Raw genomic sequence first — 16,817 nt, 5'->3', positions numbered from 1 at the left:
TAGAGCTCTGCTAGAATGAAATGCAAAATCTGTCGACTTTCGATAGGTAAATATTGTGGTCTTGAGAGCAAGATCGTTTGATCAACGGAGTCGAAGGCTTTTGAAAAATAAAAGAGAACAAGGATTCTAATATTCTGTTTGTCTATAAATGAATAGAGGTCTTAGGAAATTGTTAGCAGAGCCGATTGCGATAACTAACCAGAACTGAAACATGACTGGAAAGGATTAAGGACGATATTTTGTTCGAGGAATGAAGTGAGCTGGGAATAAATTAATCTAACTAGAGACTTTGGGAGGATGCAGATGGGTCTAAAGTCGGAAGCTGCGGAGTGATATTGGACCTTATTCCAAAGTCAAACAATTTCCAGGCTATGGAAAAAATAGAATTTTTTGGGGAAAAGTAGAATGGGAATTTATTTTAAATAATTGTGTTAGTAAATAGTAAAAATTCAAATAAATTTTACAATTAAATATCTAATTTTTATAATTTATAGTGAAGAAAAATATAAAAATTAATGAGCGGGTATAGCAAAAATACATAACCATTTTATATTAAATTTTTAAGTAAAAAAAATATTGCTTGAATATTTATGTTTTGGTGTTTTTATTACTTAAATTAACTGCGAAACAAGTGCACCTTAATTTTTCTCAATATAATCCCTAACAATGTTGTGATAGAAAGTGCAAGTGATGTACTAGGGAAGAAAGAACCAGCTCTCAGAAAGGAATGGTTTGATGAAGAGTGTAGGATAGCTCTGGAAGAAAGAAATAAGGTGAGGTTAAACATGATAAAAATAAAGACCAGAGGAAGTTTACGGGAATTTCTGACAAAGAGGAGAGAAGTCAACAAACTATGTAGGCAGAAGAAGAGAGCACAGGAAAAGGAAAATCTTAAAAAGTTGCAAGAATCCTGGGAGAAAAAAAGAATACAGAAAGTTCCATAAAGGTATAAAAGAAATAAAAAAGGGATTCCAAGCCAACACTGGATTATGTAAAGGGAAATAAGGTGAGCTGATTGGGGAAAAGAGGATGGAAACCAGAAAAGAGGACGTCCCCAGATCATATGGCTGGACAATGTGAAGAAGGATTTGAAGCTCTTGAAGGTTGGCAGATGGAGGGAGAAAGCAAGAGACTGGTGTAGATTGATTGGCTGTTGTGGAGGAGGCCCAGGTTCCTGCAGGACTGTTGTGCCATAATAATAATCTCTAAAAACCCCCGTTATTTAGTTGATTCGACTCAGCTAAACTTCTCTCTCTATTGCCAGGAGATGTCAATGTCTGCTCCATTCAGCTCAAAACTATTCCACTCTGCTCCGCTTTGCAACCAGTGGCAACCCCCACTAAATGTGACCGTGTATGGGAAACAAAGCCTGTGTGTCATGCTTCTCATACACTTTGCTATCTGACACTTCATAATCTCGACCTTACCAATTAGAAAAATTGTTAAAAAAAAAATTAAACTTTTTTTAAATGTTTAGGAAAAAAGCTAATTTCAGGAAACACTCCCCAAACCTTCAGTAAGTTGGGAAATCCAGATAAAAATGTAGGGAAATTTAAGAAACCCTACCCTCTATAATTTTTTGAAGCAAGTCTCTTTCTGTGGCTTATTACCAACACTTGAGAATCCCTTAGCCTCATGTGATACTGAATTCTGGACTTCAGATCTTACATGCAATTTAATGAGTTTTAACAGTTATTAATAAATATCGCTTTTCTGCTTTATCATTTAAAGGATGTAAATGGGTATTCCATAATTTTTTTCCCCCTTTCCAGCATCCTGTATTTTCAAACAAGTTTTTCATTATTTTGTTTGATTTCTTTAATTTTATCTTCATCCATAGTCCAAGGCAAACATAAAGACTTCGCCAGAATCTTTGGTGGTCTACCAACCAACTTCAGTATCCTAATTTACCGAGGTGAAATTCTTCCCTCTAGGTATGAAGGCTGTCAAACATCACTATTAAATTACATACTTATAGTATTAAATGGTTTTGTGTTTCAAAAGAAGTAAAAACTACCTAGTTCCATATCATTATTTGGAGACCTCTGGTCTAGAGAATACAATACTCCATTCTTAATATAAAGACACTCCTCATTCCTATCAAAATGTAGAAATCAAAAATTAAATTCACTAAGGTTTTGAGAGCATACATGCCTTCTTCATGTCTTCATTATTTTTAATTGTTCAGTAATTTTGATTAATTCATTCTCACATATGGTCTAGTATTGTATGTCTTTCTTACTATGGCAAATCAGATCAGTTTAGGTGAAATATAAAAATATGTCTGGAACAACTTTTAGAGCCATCTTCACTCATTGGGTACATAAAGTTCAGAACTGTTCATTTTTTTTTTTTTTTTTATAGAAAAACATCAACTAAAAAGTATTTTGTAAGTTAAAAATATCCAAAGTTCAAAATCTGAGGAAATGAAGAACTGAAAAAAAAGCAAAGGTTTCTTACAATTCATTAATCAAAAATCATAGTTCTTAGTTGAATATTCTAGAACGCCATCCCTCTATCAGTGTCTACGTAGGCAAACCAGCAGTACAATACATACCTTCAATTCTATGCTCTTTCAGTATAATTTAGACGAACAACAAACATATAATTATTAATTGTAATAAATTTTCTGATTCTTCATGCTACACAAAACATTTCTGTTACACCCCTACTTTACCACCTCCTTCTACCAGCACATTTTTCTGTTTGCATATAATTTTTAATCTGTCAGGATTGAGGTAAGCCCCTTAGACTATTTCTTTAGTAATATATTCTCTTAATATATTATTGCACCATACTTACATCTCATTTATTTCCACAGTCTATCAATTTTATCACATTTGTTACTATTTCTATTAGTTTTTTTCCTTATCATTCTCTCATTCCATCAAGTAGAAGATATTGATTTGGACTATTTAAAGTTAGGAAGCACCCAGGGGAATTAACTTTAAATATCTTTGTTATCAAGAATTGGGTAAATTAAAGATAAAGACAACAGACAATATTTTTGAATAAAACAACATTTAATGATTATAAAGCATTCAGTTTTGATGTATACAAATATATTTGTAAAAATATATATTTTTTAAAATTATTTAATACTTATCCTGTGTGAGAAAAGTAATTTTCCAATCAGATTGGGACCATTCTAAATAATCATTCGTTGTAAGTGAGCACTGTCCGTAAACTGAAAAAAAAATAAATATTATTTTTTTTTTGGATGATTTAAAAAATAAATCCTAAAGGAATTAAACTAAAAAAATATATACCTTTCTCCGGAATGTAGAAGATTAAAGCCTTCATTTATCTTATCAAATGGAAGCTTATGGGTAACAAAGCTGTCAAGAGGCAATTTATTGCTCATATATTCTTCAACTAATTTTGGTACACTATCACGGCTTTTCCAACCTGAAGAAGGAGATAAATAAATATGTAAAGTTGAACATTGAATATATTTATATTGTGGTCATATATTCGTTCTTCTGTCAAATAAAATAAAAAAGTATTAACTGTTAACATGAACAGAACAAAGACATTGGAAATTAAACAGTTAAATATGAATATTATGAAAAATATAAGAAATTAATTAATATTAATAGTGTAAAGAAAATACTATTTTGAGGATAAAAGGAAGTGTATAAGTTTTATATAAAAAAATTATAATTTAGTTGGTAAGTCTAAATTAAGAATTATTTATGATTTATATATAAATCCATATTAATTTTTTTTTTATCCATATTAAATCCATATTTTAAATATAATATGAACGCATTATGTTAATAAATAACATTTATTTAATCATTTGTAAGTGAAATGAATATTTTTTAATTTTAAGTTATAAATTTAAATATTTGAAAGTAATAGGATAATTTTTGTTAAAAAAAACTGGAACAACGCAGTCTAGATAAAACAAACACTGATTGCTATGCTCTTGTAATTAACTATATATACCAGCAATAAGAACTTCCAAAACATGTTATTATACGTATATAGAGTGGATTAAGTTTTTAAAGATTTAAAAACTAATCAACAATTAGTTTTAAACATACAGAGACAGCAAAGTGAAAATAAATTAAAAAAAAAAGACTTTATTTGTTTTTTATTTTTGGCTAATGCCATGCACTAATAAAGAAGGATGTAGTTATCTGGGTTAGAATTATTAAAAGCAGTCATTATTCAGCTGAACATATTTCCTAAAAATTTAAGAATGACATCCTTGTACTCAGCAAATACTCCTAAACCATAGGCATAAAGTACTCCTTTTCTGGTAGGTTAATCTTTTAGATATCACCTCTTTTTATGGCTACCCTTTTTGTGCAAAATATTTTTAAAACAGGGTTGTTTATTGGGAGAACATCGAATAAGTAAAAATATTAAAAATATTTTGACAAAATTACCTCCAAAAGCAGATCCTTTCCATGTACGACCAGTTACAAGTTGAAAAGGACGAGTTGAAATTTCTTTTCCAGATGCTGCTACTCCAATAATAACAGATACACCCCAACCTTTATGGCATGCTTCCAAGGCCATTCTCTGAAATAATTTATGTCTTATTTTACAAAGTTAAATACTGTTATATTTTTTTAAAGTAATTTATGAAAAATAAATACAAAGAAATAAATTTTAAACATTAATTTATCCAACACATTCGCTGTCATGAGCAAATAATGTATAATAAATAATGAACATAAGAAGATAGTTTATAACTATTTGTTCTTTTTTGACCACAACCCTGACCGTCTTCTTATATTTAAGTTTTAAGGTCAACTATACATGTGTATATATATATATATATATATAATAAACATTTTTTCTAAAATTGCTTCGATTTGACCCTACAGTAGAGAGTTGTTAACTTAAGAGTATGAAATGGGGCCAAAAAATAAATATTTATTTTTCACTGTGAATAATAAATACTGCTCTGTTTAATTTTCTAGATTCATTTTATATTATATTCTCATAAATATTTTTTATCTTGCACAATTTTTTTCTCTTTTAAATGGATCATTAAAAAGGCTACAGGCTTTAAATGTATCAGTCTTAATTATTAAGACAAATAAATGAATAGATTTGCAGATAAAAGAACCTAGACTATAAAAGATGAGGAGGCACTGAGGATGAACAAGTATGAGTGAAACAGTGGTGAACAACATTTCCTGACACAACTTAGGAGTGAACAAACATCTTATTCACTTATTTTACATTGTTTTATTACCTAATTTAAATTTATGACAAATAAATTTGTACTATAAATATATACATTTTTATATCAGGTTTATTTGCATACCAGTGCACAAATTATACTAAAACATACTGTTTGGTAGTTTAGTTCAATACTATGAGCAGTTTTATTTTGAACAGAAAGACTAAACATCCCACAACTGTTGAGTAGACTCTTTCTTGGCATTCTGTGAAAGTTCATTTATACAAAATGACTAATCGTTACTTATAACAATAAAGAAATTCTATAAAAAGTTAGAACCATAAACAGTAATGCAAAGTTGACAGTTAATAAAATAATAATAGCTCTATACACTTACCATAATATTAACATTTCCTACACATTCAAATGTGTAATCACAACCTCCATCTGTCATTTCAATGATTACATCTTTGAAATCTTTATCTTTGTAATCAGAAGGATTAATGAACTCGGTGCAACCGAACTCCAAAGCTAAAAAAAATTATTTTTAACTAATGAGTATAACCAGTTTTCACATTCTCACTATAGATAAATAATTAAATGATAAATGAAACATTTAACCCAATTTTAGGTATGTTTAAGTGAGATAACTGGTAGTAGAAATATTGCATCATATTTTCTTATATTATTGGTGATTTTATTATCACCAAATCCTCAAACCTCCATATGTCCATATTAAATTTTTTTCATATCTTAGAACAGGGGTGGCCAATTTTTCGGTACATAAGATGTACTTTTTATCTTAAAAATGTGTCACGATTGACTTACATAGACATAGTTTGAGGGGTGAGAATGGTTGTGAAATGTATACTATGTTTATACACTGTGTTTCAGTATAAGCATTCAAGCAAAGTATGGGTATATAAGAAAAATATATGTTCAAAACTATTTTGTGTTTTTTAAATCACCTATTAAATTTTTGGGATATAGGCTCATGAAGAAAATAAATTTCCAGACCTAACTTTTGATAGCAGTATTCCGTATATGCGGTACCTAAAAAATTCGATTTTCTGACATTTGTTCAGGATAGATTTTTACTAACTTAAAATGCAATTTAATTTTTTTATCAACTTCAATGTATAAGTTGTACTATTTTTTCGTAAATAGGAAAAAGTTGTTGTAAAAGGGCAGAGTAAGGCTGAAATTTATTACCTTTATAAAGTCTCAGAATGTATTAAAATATTGCTGGAAAGTTTTGTCTTCTATAGTTGCCTCAATCTCCATGGTATATTGAATTCCACCCCAGACACTGCAAGCGATTGATAATTGACCAAAATTGGTCTCACGACTGACTTTTTGGCCACCCCTGTCTTAGAAGAATATACTGGTTCTAGAATACTATTGCTCCATCATATATACAGCATACACAATGGTCAAATAATAATAATTACTGTGTTGGTAATAATTAATTTAACAACTTTGTAATAATCAACTTAACTATAAACAGTAGAATAGCCTAAAAAACCACAGAAAATTTGTCATTTAATTGGCTGACCTTATCAGTAACAACTAACAATAAACCAAAAATAAAATTACAGGAGTCAAACAAAAATGTTCTATGTTCATAACTACAATCTGAACGTAAGCAAAGATATTTTTGGATTTACCTTTTATTTTACATATACTAAGATATATGTTAGTGATATATAACAATGTTTTTATTAAAATTCTAAATTATAGAAAAGTTAATACAGAATAAAAAATTAGTGAACTATATAATATTAACTTCTGACATACCATATGGTTTTTTATTGGAATTTAAATCGATTCCAATTATTCGTGAGGCTTTAGCAGTTTTACAACCCATGGCGACCGCTAAACCAACAGCACCAAGTCCCCAAATAGCCACTGTGGATCCTGGTTCCACTTTAGCTGTGTTAAGAGCTGCACCATAGCCAGTTGCTATGCCACAACCAAGTAAACAAATTTTATCCATTGGAGCTTTACTGTCTACCTAAAAAATACAGCTTGTTATTTATATCACGAATTTACAATAATATTTCATGAATATATAGGGTGTTCATGATTCGAATGACACTTTTTTTTTTTTTTTAAATTCCTTAATCAAACTTGGTAGGTCTAAGTTATAGTGAATGAAGTTTCTTTTGGTGGTTAAGTAAACATTGGAAACTTTACCATTTCTTCTTCAGCACACTAACCTCTGAAATTTTCAGTGCGAAGAGATTTTTTCAATGAAGGATTCTCATGGAAAATCTAATTTATAAAAAAATTAATACTGCTGTTTTTTTTTAATCTGATGAATACTGAATGTGTAAATTTCCAAAAACTGCTAACATTTTTAAACGGTTTTTGATGATTTTCTCACAAATGGAAAACTGAACAAACATAAAGAACAAAACGGAAAGAGAATTAAATTACTTTCAGAATCCGTCACCTTAGTTTGAGTATCCTTGAAAAGTCAAAAGAAAACTCAAATGCTTCCTTCTTTACAGTTGTTAATTAATAATATCAATACTCTGTATTTATTCTGGGACTATTATTTTAGTCCCTTAGAGTAAAATAGAAAGTATAAAAATTAAAATAAAATCAGAAAATATCACTACAAAAATAAATTATAAAAGATAGAAAAAATTAACAAAAAATGTAAAAGAGAAATAATAAAATAATGGAAAACAGCTAAAATAAAACCATCTATCATATCATAAATCATAAGGTGACTAACTTCTAATAAAATAAAATGAAAAAGAATCAAAACACAAATGATCAACAGATGAAAATAATTAACAGGAAGGAGCAATTAGTGTTTATATACAACTTTTAAAAGAAAATTAGAAACATTACATTAGAAACAAATTTTGGTTAAAGAAAAGAATAAAAAGGAAAAAAATAAAATAAATCCTCGTAAAAAAAAAATAAAAAGAACCACCTAGACCCAACCCCGACATATTTATACCGTTAACCAAATCTCAATTCAGGAAACATTGTTCGAAAAAACATTTATATATACATAAATGTACATAAATGTAATTCCTTATCTTTATCTTAACATTGGGAGTCAAAATTAGATAGCTGGAAAATAGTATATAAATGTATCAAATCATTGTTCAAATAAAATTTTGTTTAAGAAGTTCCAAATTCTAAAATAAAAAACTGCAATTCTAATAAAACAAAATACTTACTTTTGTAACAGAGATTTCTGCCACAACAGTGTACTCAGAAAAAGTTGAGCATCCCATAAAATGGAACAATGTCTTTCCATTACAAGTAAACCGGCTGGTACCATCAGGCATAACTCCTTGTCCCTAAAAATTATTAAAATCTAATATGTTAAAATGATATATAATAGAAAATAAATATATTTATAATATGCATGATGCAGGATATAAATGTCTTGAAATATAGGGCAAAGAATTAAAGAATTAATTTTCCTTTGAGTTCTGGAAAATAGAAATTTAACTTTATTTACAACAATGTATTTAACACCATACAGATATCAAATAGAGAGAGAAACAAAGAAATTTAGAGAGAGAACTGAAAGATAATGTGATTTCTTTGTAATTTTGATACAGAAATGATTTCAGAGGCCAGAGTTTATTTGGAGATTGCAGGAACTCCCACCTTTCTATAGAAGAGCATGGAAAGAGATGAACAAGGAGAAATAAGTAGGGAACACTCTTTTTGAACTTTTTATAAGTAATAAATGGAATTGACGACAAGCTAAGTTTTAACCCATCAAAGAAGAATAAACAAACAAAATAAAAATAATTATTCAATTCACTAATTTTTCACAAACAAGAGCTTTGGATTCCTAAAGATATTCTAATTTTATAAATACATTTAACCAATTTAAAAACACAAATTCCTTCAGAATTTGCAAGTATGAAATGACAATGAACATACCTGGGTGGTACGAATTTTACCACATAAATTGGTCTTTGGTGACTTGCAGAATTTGCATTCCTTGCATTGAGGAATATACAAAGGTATTACATGATCTCCTGAAAAAATTATCAAAGTTTATATTTAATTATTTTATTAGATATAAAATTAAAAGTATATACTAAACAAATAGATTTAATGAACTTCTTTTGCATTATTTAAATAACTCTGTCTTTTAAGAGGGTAGTGGTTTCCAACCTTTTAGTACCTCCACCCTTTTTTAAAAAAAAAAAAGATTGCTGCACCACTCTCTCCCTCAATTTTCATAACAACGTAATTCTATAAATACTCACATTATATCATAATTGATTTCATGAACTACAAAATAACATACAATAATACTTATCTTGATATTTTGCATAAATGAAAAAATATGATTGATACTGGCTGGTTTAAATGTGTAATTATTTAACTTCAAATATTTTTTTTTAATGAGGTGTAGATAGTTGACCGTAGATAAATGATTGGAGAAGTTTGTCGGAGGGTGCGGTCAGCAAAGAACAACATAAATAAACAAAACCATATTTATTTATTTTATGCTGACGTTTCGACCTGAGTTTCAGGTCTTCATCAGGGATTATGGCATAGAAGATAGGCCTGCAACTGGCCTACTGGTCAACTGCGTTGCAGCCCTACCTTCTACGCCATAACCCCTGATGAAGACCTGAAACGCAGGTCGAAATGTCAGCATAAAATAAATAAATATGGTTTTGTTTATTTATGTTGTTCTTTGCTGACCGCACCCCCCCGACAAACTTCTCCAAATATTTTTTTTTAATTTATAATTTTGACAAGAAATTCATCAAAGACAATCAAGAATGGATATCAAGACAGCAACTATTACTAGTTTATACTATGGTATTTGCTATAGAGACAGTAAAGTGTTACTGTGTAAACAGGGTTTGTTAAGGCAATAGCTTCAACACCGTTATATGTCCTTTCAGCAATACAGCCAGACCTAGTTTAATAGCACTGTCATGACAGATAATGCGATCTGATATAACACAATCTGATCTAGTTTCCACCATGGCAGAGCTTAAAACATTTGCTGCAATAATTTTGTAAACTTTTTCTGTGTAATATAGTAAATCTTCAGTATTCATGGATTTCAAACATTTCAGAAACGCAGGTATTATTGATTTTAACCCCAGTCTGTAGGGGATATTATCATAATCAATCAATATTTTGGTCATGCTGGTAAGATGAACCCAGTGAACTGTATGATTGATAATAAAGTGGGAGTGAATAAATTAAACATTATATAACTCAAGACTTTATCCTCTCAAGTTTCAAAAGCTCTTCTAGTTATCTATATGACCCATAGATGGCATCAGATGTCAAGGGAGTACCTTAAAGTGTATTAAATAATAATTTGAATGAAATTTCTTCTCAAAACATGTTTATAAGAACAATGTTTAACTACAATAAATAAAATCATTTATTTTTTTCGTCAACATTATTACACTGTGTGTTCCATAATTAATTGTGGAGTAATAAGGTGTTTTACAGATGAAATTAGAAGAAAGAAAATAACTATGAGAAATATTTCAAACATTATAGACTGAAAATCCAATTAACACGATAAGATTATAACCTATAGATACTTTAATAAAAATAATTGAATCTCACCCGGTTGAACAGATGTCACGCCTTCTCCAACACTTTCAACAATACCAGCTCCTTCATGACCGAGTACACAAGGAAAAACACCTTCAGGGTCATGACCATCTAGTGTATAAGCATCTGTATGGCATATTGCTGTTGTCAAGATTTTAATTCGCACCTCCAAAGCTTTGGGTGGAGCAACGCTTATTTGCTCAATGCTCAAAGGTGACTTTGCTGACCAAGCTACAGCTGCACGACATTGAATCACCTGAAACACAATTCAAATCAACACCACAAATAGAAAAAAGAAATAGATAAGAACAAAAAAAAGAAATTCAGTTAAATTTTCTCCCACATAATATTCAACTTAAACGATCTCCACTTGAATTTAATTTTGAATACCAAAACACAATTTTAAGAAACCTATCCAATTATTCTCACATGATAATCTGTAAAATCCCTACCAATACACAACTTCTTAACACCTGTGAGGAAAATATCCTTAGTCCTAGGTATCCAATCCATATCCTTTATAATAGTTGTATTAAAATATTCAAGTCAATTTTATTATCTTGATATTGCTACTTTCACTTATCTAAATAAAAAACACTTAGTAAGAAAAAACATTATGGCAATGAAAAATTTTGCTTCGGGTAGGTATATGTCAGGGATGTTACAGCAACAGTTTTGCTACAATTGACTTACTGAAAGTGCCATTTTATTACTATTCTCTTTAAAATGTCCAAGAAAATTATGATGAAATTTGTTTTAATAATGCAAAATTAAATGTAGTATACTTACAAAATAAATTATGAACAGACACACCCTTGCTAAATTAGATAGTTAAGAAGATATCCAAGCAAGAATATTCAAGATTATTAAATCTAACAAAATATACCATTATTAAGATAGTTTTTACTTGTATCTTAATGTCCTGAAGTGATAGCAGCCCATTATTGTTAAGCCCAAGGAATGATGAAGAAATACCTTGAATGGCAACCCATTTCAAATATTAAACATTATTATCAAAACAGTTACAATAAACAATACATTACTTTCCCAAAACCACACTTACAGGTACTTCACTAACAAATTCGTACTTAGAAAAGATTCCAGGCAAAACCAAATAAAATTAAAAAGAGAAAGAACATGTCTCAAGAGAATATCACTAAAATTAGTTAAAATTTGTCAACCCTTATCATACAGAAAACTTATTAAACCATACAAATGAGGGAAGAAAGTTCTATCAAATGTTGAATTTAGAACAAACTAAATGTTGTTGAAAGTTCATATTAACTTCAACACTAAATTAATAAGATTAAGTTTCTGACAAGTAATCATATCCTAAGAAATACATTAAAAGTTTCTTCTTACAGAATAAATAATAAAGATTACCTTTCCGGAAGTATCAGACATTACAAGAATAATCAAATTTTTCGTCTAGGTAAAAAAATCAAGTGGATTGCAATTGATCAATTCCTATTCAACAATCTAATAAAGTGCTGACCAACGATTGATCAATGATGATGCAGGTACATAGATTTAGATAACAACTTCTGGATGGATAAAGCCGGATAACATTGATAACAAAGACAAAGAGGTTCAGGAAGTAAGTTTTTAATTCCAGTGACGGTATTAATTTGAAAGTATTCATCTTAAAATGACATTTAATTTGATTTCTGATGAATTTTTTGGCCATCCATGTAATATTTACTTTCACGGTAATTTAGAATAGGATTACTTTAGAATGGTGGCCGTCCGTAGCTCAGATGGTTAGGTCTAACGTTCTGAGATCTACAGGCGGCGCGGTTCGAATCCATCTTATAATCCAAGAATTATTATAATTATTCTTCTCTTATAGTCCAAGAAGGGTCTTGAATTCAGTACTGAAAGGACATGCTGTTTCTTGCCCATCGGTTATGTAAGCAGGTGATTTGGCCAGGATCCAGCTCAGGGACCTGAGTTTTTCTCCTGATTAAGCGTTATAGTGATAATGCATATCCCAGTAGTCTTCCAACCCCAAGGTTGATTCATGCCTGATACAATAGAATAAAAAATAACTTGCCACTGCCGGACTCCAATCTGAACCCAAGAATTAGGAGTCCAGTTTCTTACCCGCTGAACTAAATCACTTTAATAATTTCATAAGGCAAGTGGTAAAATTGAGTTTATTATTAATCAAATTTTTCCTTCTTTCAAGAACGTCGCTAAATTTTTGCTAATCTTGCTTTTTTGTCTTCCTTTTTAAACTATTTATAATCTAGATTATGATGTTTCAAGGATTAGGCTAAACTTAATATGAATTTTACTTGTCCCAAACAAAGCGTAAGTACTTTTAGAGAATATTGGTAATTTTCTTATAGGTAACGTTCTAAACCTTTTTAGTAAGCAAAGCAATAAAAAAATAAGAGTCTACAGTAATTTTGAAATAAGTCGTTTCAAACCACCGTAACAAAGATCGGATTCAGTATATGCAAACATTTTTCACGTTTCTAATTTTACTGATGATAAGTACATCAAGACAGCATTTACTAGTTTTTTATGAGTGTGGCAGTCAAAAGAATTTATGGGAAAAAATATATTAACTTTTCGTACTACCCTTACTCGGGGTTCTTAAAGTTAATAAACTTATATTTATAATCACTGAATACGGAAATTCTGCAATAACGAAAAGCACTATTCTTCAAAAACCGTATATCTTTTTTTTTAATACGAAACCTTTCCTTGCCATACAAGTTTCAGGGTTGAACATAGTCTTGATTTATTTTTAATATGATCAGACCTTCGATCGACGTAACCTTAAAGGTGATTTTCCAGTTTCTTTAGTCTTCATCGACCTCCTTAAGCAGAGCCGGATTGTCCATATAAATAATGCAGACAACTGCTTATGAGACACACTCTTAGGAATGCCATAGCTCATGAGGAAAATAACTTGAAGTAGTTTTAATTTTCTTTCTAAAGATTTTAGGTTTATCATTAAAGGGCATGCAGTCATTCCCAGGCGCTATTTCTCTTAGTATTAATATCGATTTTCACTACGTTACTTTTTCCAGCAATGCCGTTTACGTAAAATATTATGTTGTGGAAATTAATAAAAGGAGCCTGAACTAAAATTAAGAATATAACTATTAATTTACACTTTATAATATAGAATGTAAACGAATTGTAAACTATATGGAAGGGTAATGCAATGTACAGAGAGAATCCATATTTACCCCTTTAGGTTTCAATATGTCAGGATATGTTCCTAACTAGGCAGCAGGATCTCCCAGAGGCCCTAAATTCTAATTTCCCAGGGACACTACTATGTGTATGATTCTCTCTTCTACCTGTAGCTAAGTTCTACAAAATATTTCTAGTTGCCAACCAACTAGGAATTTTTTAAATTAGGAGTCTGTACAGGCATAGAATACCAGACTAGTATTTCAGTTCTCTTAGACTTTTCATTTCGATGGTTTTGCTCTCATAGGCTTTTCCCCTTCTTTAATCATCTCTTATGAGAGACAGACCATTCCCACAATAATTATATAGTCCCCTTGGGTTAGCTCCTAGACATCACCTCCAGGAACTCTGTATATACTATTACACCCATTCAATTGCCAATACTTAAGGTTCAGTATCAGAATTATCTACATTGTTACATTGATATCTTTTGGTGATTTCACACTGAAGAGGGTTCTTGATGACAGCATCATTAGTCTTGTCAATGTATTTGGAAGTTAAAATATGTAAACTAAGTGTCAGGAAAATTACTTTTTGAAAAGGAGTCCTCAGATAAAAGTTATTTATCCCATATCAGGATTGGAGAATATTCATGGTTCAAAAGAACAAAAAGAAGAAGGCTTGACAAAATGCAATATGAAAAAATTTTTTTTTAGCCCATTTTTCATTAACTTAATTTTCTCTAAGCAGATTTGTATTGTGATCTTCTGATGATATGTATTTTTATAATCAATATATTGGTTTTATATCTATTATTAACACCACAACATTATCATGTTCGGTTCATTTGATTAAAAAAAGGAAAAGGTAGCATAGGGACCAAGTAAATAACGTACCTGATGATAATAAGTTGTACCTATACCAGGGAGATGTCATAACTTTTAGGTATAATGATTTGCCATTGGGAATTTTAATATCCAACATTTCATGGACTGATAAGCTTGGATTCTAGGAGTTTTAGAGCAATCACTCATCAAATTGTATCTATATTGGTAATAAATACCATCAGTCCATATAATAAATCTCACAGTAATAAAATATTTTGGTTACTTGTTAATTAGGGATAATTTATTATCAATTACTTATAATTTATGTTAGGATAGAGTTATTTTTATAAATTAAACATAGAACATTTCTAAACAATTGCCTTCATTATCCAAACTAATCACTTGTTAATAAAAAAATTGGAATAAGCTCAATGAATAGAATAGAAATAAAAAGATAACACTAGTATTACGGGTAGATAAAATGATAACGTTTTGTTTAGTTCAAATAAATCAAAATTTTTTTGTGTTAATTATTTATTTTAAATATAATTTACAAAAAAAATTAAATAAACTATTTAATTATGAATAAATAACTGTTTCTAAATTAATTTGGGTTAAAATATATGATTAATTGCGATAAAACTTTAGTATGAAATAATTAAATTTCTTCAACCCTTGACTGAATCATTTATTACTTTAATTGCTTTGGAACGTTCAAAAGAATTAAATAAATTATTAGTGAGAAAATAATTAATTGTTACTATTATTTATTTTTACTTACTTTGAAATCTGTTTTAGAAAAATGACAAAACAATAAAAAAAAGTTAAATTTTAAATATACACCATATTCTATTTCAAAATGTTTATAACTATTGTACTTTGGGCAAAAAGAGTTTAAGGTTTAATTAATGTTATGAGTCAGCATTTCAACCAATAAAAAGTTGGAAATTAAACTTTATAATACTTTAACTCCAGGTCGATAAAAATTTAACCTATTAAAATCAAAAACAAAAAATTGTAGAAGTTGTAATAAGCAGTTTTCATAATTAAATTCCTTTCAGCAAAAATTAAGGTAAATATAAAAAATTTGAGATTGTTGCTTAAAAATAATATGAAAAATATTTGAGTACATAATTAGATTACTTAGGTAATAATTAAACAATTGACAGCATTGTTATTTAATATAAATGTGATTAAGGACTTATCTTAATATCTTTTTAAAAATATTAAAAAGGTTTATAATATGTGGTAATAAACGACAAATGTTTGATTCTAACATTTATCAGTTTATGTCTCACGAGAAGTGAAAATAAAATCTTATAATTGCTGGTTCTTAAATTTTTAAGTACATACATAAATTTTGTTAAATTTCTTTATAAATAATTTATTCAATAACGTTTATTAAGATAAGAACTTTGAAATATTTACTTCATTACATATTAAAAATTTCTCTTAAAAATCAGTTAATGATTTGCAATGTTGAGCGCAAAGTGGTACTATGTACTTTGATTAATTCAAGTTTTTCTACCTCATGAATCATTTAATAAAAATTTTTTTTCCCTCCTACAGATAGATTTATTGAAATTCAAATAACACACCAACAAACTTTTTAATGATTCAATATATTTATTCCAGTACTTAACAAGTGTCCAGGAAAAAATCACATGCCAAGGCTTTATGCATTATTTTAAAAAAAATGATAAAAAATCAATGGAAACATAATTAAAATGCTTAAATTTTTGAATATTTTAACATAAAAAAAAAAATTCTTAAATCATTTAATACTAAATTAGCATTCAAGAATTAAAGGGTGAAATAGTAGTTGCGTTAGATATATTTTACCAATTCAAAATAATATAAAATCTATCTCTTCAATAATTTACATATTAACTAGTCGTTTAGAATAGTTTTTGTTATACCTTTAGTTCTTAAATTTCACTTTTTCTTAGTTTTTTAAGTATGCTGATGAGTTAAAATATGTAAATTGATAAATTTAAAAATAATACTTGATGGAAAGGTGTTGTTCGGCATCCATCTATTAAATAAATAACAGTATTTTTTAGCTTACGATAACTCTGAACTTAAATATTAATTAAATTGATGTCTCACCCTTAGAAATT

At 28.9% G+C, this 16,817-nt stretch overlaps 1 protein-coding gene across 1 annotated transcript; it reads right to left on the bottom strand.

The window, feature by feature from the left end:
- Positions 1–3,002: 3,002 nt before the first annotated feature.
- On the bottom strand, positions 3,003–12,272 carry Fdh (alcohol dehydrogenase class-3 Fdh). Its single transcript, XM_014430457.3, has 9 exons — positions 12,104–12,272; positions 10,733–10,976; positions 9,065–9,162; positions 8,344–8,466; positions 6,941–7,157; positions 5,541–5,674; positions 4,398–4,533; positions 3,270–3,408; positions 3,003–3,187 (listed from the first exon to the last, which is right to left on the bottom strand). The coding sequence occupies exons 1-9, from the start codon at positions 12,122–12,124 to the stop codon at positions 3,157–3,159; spliced, it is 1,143 nt and encodes a 380-aa protein (XP_014285943.1). The 5' UTR covers positions 12,125–12,272; the 3' UTR covers positions 3,003–3,156.
- Positions 12,273–16,817: the final 4,545 nt, after the last annotated feature.

The sequence above is a fragment of the Halyomorpha halys genome, unplaced genomic scaffold (genome assembly GCF_000696795.3).
Source record: "Halyomorpha halys isolate HHAL.00 unplaced genomic scaffold, Hhal_1.1 Scaffold36.1, whole genome shotgun sequence".
In the NCBI taxonomy this organism is placed as follows: Eukaryota; Metazoa; Arthropoda; class Insecta; order Hemiptera; family Pentatomidae; genus Halyomorpha; species Halyomorpha halys.
The sequence above is the reverse complement of the archived record's forward strand: the minus strand, read 5'-3'. Positions and strand labels throughout refer to the sequence as shown.

What these genes read in the sequence shown, in the direction of transcription:
- Fdh (XM_014430457.3), bottom strand. Translation starts at nt 12,124, where the DNA reads ATGTCTGATACTTCCGGAAAG. An exon ending in GAAAGGATCTGCTTTTGGAG is followed by an intron (nt 3,409 to 4,397) that starts GTAATTTTGTCA and finishes CTCCTTCTTCAG; the next exon opens with GTTGGAAAAGCCGTGATAGT. An exon ending in CTTCTACATTCCGGAGAAAG is followed by an intron (nt 3,188 to 3,269) that starts GTATATATTTTT and finishes TTTTTTTTTCAG; the next exon opens with TTTACGGACAGTGCTCACTT.